The sequence below is a fragment of the Babylonia areolata genome, chromosome 31, assembly GCF_041734735.1.
Source record: "Babylonia areolata isolate BAREFJ2019XMU chromosome 31, ASM4173473v1, whole genome shotgun sequence".
NCBI classification, from domain to species: Eukaryota; Metazoa; Mollusca; class Gastropoda; order Neogastropoda; family Buccinidae; genus Babylonia; species Babylonia areolata.
Window position 1 is genome coordinate 28,990,555 of NC_134906.1, and position 10,222 is coordinate 29,000,776.

A 10,222-nucleotide genomic window follows, 5' to 3' on the forward strand; every position below is an offset into this window, starting at 1 on the left:
TTTACTGTGTTCCAAACCAGACTTTAAAACCTTTGTATAACTGCTTGAAAGATAGTACAGTCCGCGTTGTAACACGAAAAATAAAATAATAAAAATTACCATATCTCGTTTTGCATCGGCCAGGTGTGCACTGGTCAGCCCAACATGTGATACAAATACAGATAATGTGTAACAATTTATAGAACGAATAAACAAAACGGATTTATTTAACATCAACCCGAATCAAATCATGACAGAGACAGAGACAATACAAAAATAATTTGGTGTTTTTTTGTTTTTTGTTTGTGCTGCCATGACGTCATGTTATGATGACGTATTAAGTTGAACAGTTGACATGTCTGGTAAGGTGTGTTTTATTTCAACACACACACACACACAGAGGCACATATATGCATAACACACACACACAGAAACATACACATATGCATAGTAGACACACACACGCGCGCGCGCGCACACACACACATGCATACATATACAAACATACATAGATTCATATATGTAGACAGAAAAGTAGATAGATCTAGAGACAGATAGATTTAGAGATCAATATATAGATAGATCTATCTCTCTACAACAGGAAGAAAAACGACCCAGCACACAAGTCATTCACTACGACAGTTTATAACCGACAACAACACAGTCACCAACAACACCACCACACCCCACCCCACCACCAGATGACCAGAGCTGGTCAGACACAGACACTCAGGAAAGACACACTGTGATGAACGGTGCAGAGAGGGCGTCACCAGTTGTCTCCACTCTCCCCCTCTGCTCCTCACACACACACACTTACCATCACAACTAGCAACATACACATTGTTGTCACTGTCAGTGCACACCTGTCTAGGCCTCACCACGTGCTCGTGCTGAAAGGTGTGGGTCACCTGGCCAGAACGGACAGACACCTGGTGCACCAGGTGTGTGTCAAAGTCTGACACCAGGACGTGGTCACCAGAGTCAAACAGATACCAAGGTGACCTCAGTCCTGTCAGCCTGGTGCTGTCCGTGAGCGTGCGGACCACGTGACCCTGCCTGTTCAGCACGTGCACAGCAGCGGGCTCATTGCCGGATTCCCTACAACCTACAACGAGATGTCCGTCACTGTGCCCGGCTATTCCCTGATACTTTCTGACTGTCTGGACACGTGACCGCACTGTCACGGTGTCAGTCACTGCCATGAGGTAGATGACTGGTTCCTCCGTCGTCATGGCCACCAGACCGTCAGACAGAACAGCCAGGGCCCATGGTGGTTCACCAACAGTGAGACAGGGGGACACAGTGTGGGGGGGCGCCACGCCCATCACCTTCACCTTCCTGTTGCTGCGGTCCGCCATGACCAGTCTGTTGTCCGGCAGACAGACAACGGCAGTGATCCAGGGTTTGTCTTCGTCGTCTGCTGTTGTGGGCGACGTCTGGAACACACACTGTGGTGCCGTCGTCATGACGTCAACAGGTGGGGTGAAGGTGGGGGTGGCAGGGTGGGTGGGTGGGGAGAGGGGTGATGATGTGGGGGTGGTGGAGGAGAGGGAGGGTGGGGGGAGGTGAGCTGCAGTGGGGGTGGGAATGGGGGAGGGGGTGGAAGACGTTCCCGTTGTGGTGGAGGTGGCGTCTGGACTGGTCTGTTGGTCTGCAACAGTCATCATCATCATCAACATCATCATCATCATTCATCATCGTCGTCGATGTCGTTATTGTTCTCATCTTTATCACCACGTTTTCATTGTCACATCGCCATCTCCACCTGTAAAAATGTCAGCAGCAGCACACGCCTTCAAAACTGTTGTCGTCATCGTCATCATTATCATCGTCGTCGTTGTCGTCGTTATCGATACCATCATAATTGTTGTCCATACATCCTGATGTCAACATATCACACAATGAACTTTCTTTATTGGTTCATTTGATTTTGTGAAGTTTTCTTAAACACCCGCAATGAAGCTGAGAAAGATACACATGGTTTGTTTCACTTGACAGGGATTAGAAAAAATGTCAGTGACGTGTTTTGTTTCGTACAAAGCATTGTGACGTTTCTTGGTGTGTGTGTGTGTGTGTGTAGGGGGTGGGGGGGAGGCAGAGGGTGGAGGGGTGTGGGGGATGCACTACACTTGAACACGTTTTAAAACAAATGATTGGAAGTTGAAATAGTTTTTGTTTTTTTCATTTAGTAATATGTGTAAATATTCCTTGAGTATTCATATTTAGGCAATGAAATCTAACCAAATCAAAACAAATCAAATCATATCATGTTGGTTGTAGCCAATTGCAGAAGTGCCATTTAAGGGCTGAATACCTGTCAGTTCGTAAAACCAGTGGTAGAGAAATGAAAATATGTTAAAAGGTGGATTGAAGTGTTGAAAGATCCAGTCCGCTCACATCCCAATCATCCACGTGAAGCAGGCATGGCGTTAAGATGTTATTACAGAGTAAAAAGATCATGTCAATGTATGTCTATCCCGGAACAGGATCTTTTTCGAGCTAGCCATAAAATGTTTCTGTCTGATATCATTCTAGAGGAACAAATGGCTGATTGACTGAAAAAAGTGCCATAGATCAGGAACCGTTTTCTCATGCCACGTTACTGTACACGGACCTCAAGCCAAGACTTCATTCCTATGTGGAACACCTCTGGCAGGAGGAATGGAATCTGCAGACTGACAACAAGATGTTTCAGATTCGTCCTGACCTCAAGGAATTCCTTCCCTCCGTTGTAGGAAACAGGAAAGGAAAATGTTCTCTGCAGGCTGCACACGGGTCATTCTTATCTGACATTCTTTTATTCTGAAAGGTGAAGAACCTCCATGGTGTGTGCCGTGTAACCAGCCTCTGAGTGTCAGACATCTGATCAACTGCTGGAATCTGCATGATATCAGACACACTTAGACAGGATTCAGTACTGTGCATATAACCTACATTGTTAAATAATGATAAAAAAAATAGTGATAACAATATTGATAATGATAACAATATCATATATATTATTATTATTATCATCATTATTGTTGCCATGACACATTGATATTATCATTATCGTTATTACTATCTTCATCATCATCATTACTGGAAGTATTATCAGTGCGATGTGTTGAAACAAGCAGCAAACATTGTTTTGTGGGATGTGTGTGGTGATTGTGGTACTTTGCATAATCCTGATAAGATCTTCAGATTAATATTCGTTTTCAACAAAGTCTCGTGAAAGTAGCAAGTGGGTCAGGAACTGTCACACACCTGGTGTTACCCCAGGGTAGCCATCACTCACCACAACCACATTCACTCTGAATGAGAGACCACACAAGAGTGCACTGTTTCAAACTGGTGATTATCATAGCAACAACAACAACCAAATGACAGTGGAAACAAGAGAACATGTTCTCCATTTGGGAGAAAAGGAATCATCACTCATCTGATCCAAGCGGTTGGTAGTGGTTGGATGGTAGACAGCAGACGTCAGTGTAGATGGGAGTTAGAGGTTGTCCAACAGGATGTGAGCCTACTGGTTCCAAGTGAATAAAGAGAATCCACAAAAAACACCTGTTAAAAAGGAAATCACAATGTAGTCTTCCCATTGGCAGCCTTCCTCGTACCTGCAAACATACCCAACACTTCCCTACTACTCCTATTTTTATGACTTAGTAATACTAGAATTTGTACCTCGTCATTTAGTGTACATCTAACTATATTATTGTTAACATGCCTCAACACACCTAAATAAAAGCTATGATAGTTCTTTGGCAAAGTGTATCATTTTACAGTAACTGTGACACTATTATGTCTTCTAACCTTGAATGTAGACTTAATCTATTGAATAAACAATACCCATTGTTATGTTTTGTCAGCAGCAATGGCCATATCTTGAAGATCACTCATTTTTGTGATCTAACATAGATACTGAGATCATAAAGCCACAATAGTCCTCTTAATTATTGCTCATTGTGTCCAATCACACCAAATCTCTTAGACGATATATCAAGACCAAAAGTCTTCATTCTACCAGCATCCAGTTAACTTATGTTTGTAAATTTTATGTATACCTACTATCCCCAATACTCCTCGTGACCCCGATACACTTGGTAATAAAGATACGATAGCTGGGTGGTGCTGCTCAGTGGCGACACTGGTCGTTATGTGTCTGAGCATGAGCAACAAGATGACATGTGAATTTCTCTCTGGAGATAATATATTGACTCGACTTGACACATTATATTGTATTATATCTATTATCCTCGGAAATAAAGAATTTGTCTTGCCTTGTCTTGTCTTGACAATAATGAGGATGATTAGCTGAATTATGAACAACAAATGACGGTGAATTTGTTTATCATTGCCCTGACATAAGTGACCAGACCAGATCTAAATTACCACTGAAAGAATCTATTTCTCTGACTAATTTAGATTACAAAGTTCTAGCTAAATCTCTTGCATTCTGACTCTCCTCAGTTATACAAAATGTTATCTGTGAAGATCACGTTTGTTTCCTCAAAGGCAGAAGCTCCAGTGTTAAAAACAAAAACATCAACGATGCAATAACAAAACCCAGACACATCAGAGCGTTATCAGTCTCTGCCTATAGCCTGAGCTGACTGCAGTCAGGTTTTGGCAACATAAGTTTGATGTAGCAATCAACAAAAATCACTGGGCATTAGCAAGTGAGTACACTTCAGAAACTAGATTACGAGTACTTCAGTGTAAGATATTGCATCATGTCTATCCAGCTAACATTCTTCTGAATAAAATAGGCTTATCAAACAGCCCAAAATGTAAATACTGTATTGTCAATGATTATGTGGAACATTTTTTTCTTTCTCTGCGATAAAAAATCCACTATTTGGAGAAGTGTAGAAGATCAGATGCCCGACAAATTTGGAATTTCTGTATAAACATTTCAGTAACAGAACCTCTGTTAGGAATCGTGGATTCCAAAAAACTACCACATGCTGTATTTAAGTATTATAACAACTTGATCTTTATGGCTAAAATGTGTGTTGGTATTTTCAAATACGGAACGCCGATTGATGCGAGGGCATTTTTTTTTCACATAGAACTACTTTATTCATTTTACTAAGATTATACACAAACATGCCATACTACTTTGGTCTCCACACACACACGCGCGCACACATACATTCACGCACTCACGCACATCCACGATCACTTGGACATACGCACGTGCGCACGCACTGGAACACGCACTGACACAAACTGAGAGACAAAGAGAAAGAGTGGCACACATAACAATCTACACTGGAGCGAGACCCCCATTCATATGTGAGCACTGATCAACAAACAAAAATAAAACAATACAAAAAATATAATAACAAGTGCAAAGCAATTGTCCATGATTAAGGTAACATACAGACAGAGAATTGTACACAAGTGAGAGAGAGAGAGAGAGAGAGAGAGAGAGAGTTGAAATTGTTTCTTTCTTTTTGACCTATTAAAAGAAGAAAACCACTGAAAGAATCTAAAGCATATGAATCACTCAGATCTGTTTTTATTTTATTTTATTTATTTACTTTTTAATAAATAAATAAAATAAATAAATAAATAAAAAGAATCATACATTTTCTTCTTACCCAAAGGTTCGTGAAAAATACCCTGGACAGGTCGTCAGTCCAGACAAGGCCCTACCAGAACTTGTTCCCTGCTCGTCTGGCTCAGGTTGACCCGGACTTCTCTCCTGGCATCCCTCCGACCTCAGCACTTGTCTCTTCTGTAGGACTTGCTTCCACTGGACGAGGTCACGACGCCATACCGCGAATGCAGAGCAAGTTGGATCACTGCACGCTCTCTAGAATGAAACACTTGCCTAAGAAGTACGGTTCGGTTTTTGTTTTGTTTTTGTTTTCTTTTTCTTTCTCTTCCCATGCATCAGTGTGCGTCAACAGTTGAATGCCAGAACGGCAGGCTGCCTCAGGACGGTTTGGTTAAGATTTAAGTATTTTCATTGGTCGTTGCTATGGTGACAATGGAAGTGTTATTTAGTGAAATTTTGTATGTGTTACAACACAAAATGATACATTTATCATACAGCCGGATAAAGTGCTCATCCTGTCATCAGAGACCTCAACTTGGTCTCCTAGACAAACCTTCTTAGCTCTGCCATTATAACAATAAACAAGTCTGTGACGTCATATCATTCAATTAAGTATCATATCATAATTCACAGATATGTCAACACCCAGCTTTTATTTATTCCAAATATGAATGAAATTCCCCCAGACAGTGGAACAATTGTAAGAAGTACTTCAACTGAATCTGTCCTACAAGTGAAAAATGATATTCACACTGTAGTTGCCATCATCATCATCATTATCATCATTATCAACGTTGTCATCACACTGATCATCATTATGATCAATAAAGACAAAGACGTACTCACTGTAATTATTATCACCCTCAAAATCATCAGCCTCATTACCATCATCATCATCATCATCCAAAATGTCCATCCTCCAGTTGTCCTAATACCTTCCATCTTCTCCCCCTCATGCCTGACCACCCCTCCTCTCTCTCCTCTCTCCATCCCCCACCCCCACCCCTGTTCCCATGACCCATTCCCTCAGTCACTGACCTGCCGAGTGCAACAGCCGACTCAGCTGACTTCTGATCGCCTCCACTTCGTTCAGCTTGGGGCAGTGGTGACACTGTCTGACGTCACGCACACGTCTTTCCAGAGGCTCTGTCCTCACGTCCACGGTGACGTCAGGGCTTGTGAGCGTAACGGTGGAGCTGTTAGGATCAGACGACTGGCTGACGCTGAAACGAGGCAGCTGATGCTGGTAGTTATCTAGCACATGTTGTTGTGCCTGGACCCTGTTGAGGAGCTGCTGTCCCAGAGTCACTACGTCCTGCAGCGTGGTGGAGACCTTCTGCTGTTCATCAGACGCCTGCTTTAAGAGGGGAACCTCCTTCTTTACCCAGGCCTTCCACTCCTTCACTCCTCTGGACTTTCCATGTGGTGCGGCAGCTGACTGAGAGTCACCATCGTTACGGATACTTTCCAGGGAGGCTGTTGACAGGAGAGATGATGACCTGGGTCTGGGTGAAGAACGGGACCCTGAGGGAGCGTTGTGCATGGCCTGGGGCAACATCTGCAGAACATGGTCTTGGGCTGCACCCATCTTACGATGAAGTGATGTACAGGAGTCACAATAGTATTCCTGACAGTCCCAGCAGACATAGGACGCATTGTTGTTTGTGCAATTTAGGCAGTGGATGTCGGTTTCTTTCTCTAATTCACGGTACACCAACTGATCAAACACAGGGTCCGTGCCTAACCTCTGTACAAGCTGGCTGAAGGTCAGGGCCTGGTCCCTGGGGACGTCCAGTTGTTTCCCACATTGCCGACATCCAGCCTTTGGGCCCAGTAGGTGCAGTGCTTTGTGGAGACATTTCCTGCAGCTGATGTGACCACAGGTCCGGATGACTGCACCCAGACACAGTGACCCACACTGGGGACAGTCTGTGAGTGACGTCACAGGCCCTGTGGGCTGTGGGGCTCTGGGTTGCCCTCCAGTTGCCATGGTGACTTCAGAGGAATCTGATAGACAGAGAGAGATAAAAAGAGAGAGAGAAAGCATTATTGCATGTGACATGAACAACAGACATCAAGATATTTTCAAGGATGATGATGACTGATCAATCTATGACTGACCACTTTAACACCTGAATACTGACCACAGTTTGACCACATCAATAACTGTGTTCCCTGGTAGTGAGTTCACACAGAACACATCTCCAGTTAATGACCACAGTGCAATCAAGGACATCAACAGTTTCTAGAGACAGGATAAATGTATCCATATAACTGTTGATGAACAATGTAATTTCTAAGTTCACACTGATTCCGCCGTCGTTGTTGTGTGAACATGTCAAATGAGGAGTATACGAACGGGTTTGGAGCTTCCCTTTGTGAGGACGTTTCTGTGTTTATTTTTCCATTACCTCTTATTTACCCGTCTGCAAGTGGACCACGTTAAGATATGAATGGCTTGAAGCTTAGTGCATTTTCTGCACAAGCAGCAGCAGTACTTTCTTGCTGATTTGTAATCAGATAAACAGTATGTCAATGCTGACTTGGTAGAGTCATGGATTACACATTTTCGGCGTTCATTTTTACGTTGCCTGACTGTGTTGTTTATCAGGTTCTGATCATCTCATCCACAAACCAAGATATTTATGCATCACGGGAATATAATGGCTCAAATCAGCTATGAACTACTGTAGTGACAGTGACCATACTTTTGTAGTGACAGTGACCATACTGTTGTTCAGTTATGAATTCCAGTTGTACACATTTAGTATAATGATGACTTGACCTTTGCTTCAGGATTTACAGACAGATACACATGTACTGTCATCAATTTCAGACCAACACACACTCAAGGACAGACTGACAATGATAACACAACTTTCAGTTTCCTGGAAACGACTTAGGATAACATGAAAATTGACATAAGGATATTGCTGTTAGCTCTGACCTCATCAACCAAAAGCTAAATATGACAAACACTGTATTTGTATTTGTTTTGTATTTCTTTTTATCACAACAGATTTCTCTGAGTGAAATTCGGGTTCCTCTCCCCAGGGAGACGTGTCGTTACACTACAGCACCACCAATTTTTTTGTAATTTTTCCTGCATGTAGTTTTATTTGTTTTTCCCATCGAAATGGATTTTTCTACTTAATTTTGCCAGGAATAACCCTTTTCTTGCTGTGGGTTCTTTTACGTGCAATTTTGCCATGAACAACCCTTTTGTTGCTGTGGGTTCTTTTACGTGTGCTAACTGCATGCTGCACATGGGACTTCAGTTTTTCGTCTCATCCGAATGACTAACGTCCAGACCACCACTCAAGATCTAGTGGAGGGAGAGAAAATATCGGCGGCTGAACCGTGATTCGAACCAGCGCGCTCAGATTCTTTTGCTTCCTAGGCAGACACGTTATCTCTGAGCTATCACTCTACATTCTGAACAAGAAATGACAACTAATAAACATGACAACTAAATGCTAAAAGCTACTGAAATCTAGAAACGAAAATCGAGTTACATGCGACCACAGCCAAAGTTCACCTCCCTGTCCTCACACTATCTGTCAACATTGAAGTTAACACAAGACACTGTCTGCTACAGACCACAAACACTCACTATTGATTTAATTCTTCTTCTTTTTTCGTTTTTCTTCCATTTTTTCCCCTCGAGGCATGACTAAGGGCGTTGGGTTATGCTGCTGGTCAGGCATCTGCTTGGCAGATGTGGTGTAGCGTATATGGATTTGTCTGAAAGCAGTGATGCCTTCTTGAGCTACTGATACTGACTAAACATTCAGCCCTCACACTGTTTGTCACCCATCAAGTCATCGTACCACAGTGAGTGTCGCTCACCACAATCAAACATCAAACTCACTTTGCTCACGCGATGTGTAGATACCTAAACGGAAACTCCAGTATGCACGTCCGTCTCTGCCTGATATCGATGACTGAATAGAGACATCAGGACCCCAGGCCCTACCCGTTTGTTGACGGCTGCACCGTGTGACGTCAGTCTTGACAACCCAGCCCTGTCTGTTCATTGGCAGTTGCTATCTGTGACGTCAGTCCACCCCGCCACAGCCATGGAGGGTATTCAGTGTCACCTCCAATGCTCCCTCCTGCTGTCACCCCCCCCCCCCCCCACCTGCTCCACTGCCCCTCTCCCTCCCACCTCCACTGTCCCTCCCCCCCTCCACTGCCCCTCTCCCTCCCCCCTCCACTGCCCCTCTCCCTCCCCACTCCACTGCCTGTCTGCACTATCTGTCTGTCTGTCTTTCCATTGTTTTCTTTCTGTCTGCATGTCTGTCTGTTAATCCGTCTGTTTCCATCATTCCCGTGCATGTGTAGGTATTTGGTGTAAAAGTAATTACACACATGCATGTGTGTGTGTGTACATGTGCAGTTCATGCATGCATGCATGTATGTATGCGTGCATGTGCATTCAATTCTATGTGTGTGTATGCATGTGTCTGTCAGTGTATGTGTGTGTGTGCACGTGCATGTTTATGTATTCGTTTATGTTTGTGTCTGTGGCTGGCAATCTTGCCACCAGTGAGGGCTGTGGATCAAGGTACAGGGACTTGACACAGGGCCAGGCTGACAGGGTGATATTAAACCTTACCTGTCCTCCACTTCACACCTGTACAGACAACGAACTTGGGCTGTGCGCTTTTCTGCAAAGGCTGTGCT

At 43.5% G+C, this 10,222-nt stretch overlaps 1 protein-coding gene across 1 annotated transcript; it reads right to left on the minus strand.

Annotated features, from left to right (window-relative positions):
- Window positions 1-442: 442 nt before the first annotated feature.
- Window positions 443-9,557, minus strand: LOC143276276 (uncharacterized). The gene is made up of 3 exons (XM_076580774.1): window positions 9,408-9,557; window positions 6,575-7,543; window positions 443-1,633 (listed from the first exon to the last, which is right to left on the minus strand). The coding sequence occupies exons 2-3, from the start codon at window positions 7,524-7,526 to the stop codon at window positions 606-608; spliced, it is 1,980 nt and encodes a 659-aa protein (XP_076436889.1). The 5' UTR covers window positions 7,527-7,543; window positions 9,408-9,557; the 3' UTR covers window positions 443-605.
- Window positions 9,558-10,222: the final 665 nt, after the last annotated feature.

Excerpts from the sequence above, each read along its gene's own strand:
- LOC143276276 (XM_076580774.1), bottom strand. The coding sequence starts at position 7,526 with ATGGCAACTGGAGGGCAACCCAGAGCCCCACAGCCCACAGGGCCTGTG. Across the intron at positions 1,634-6,574 it reads TCGGCTGTTGCACTCGGCAG|ACCAACAGACCAGTCCAGAC; the intron begins GTCAGTGACTGA and ends TGACTGTTGCAG.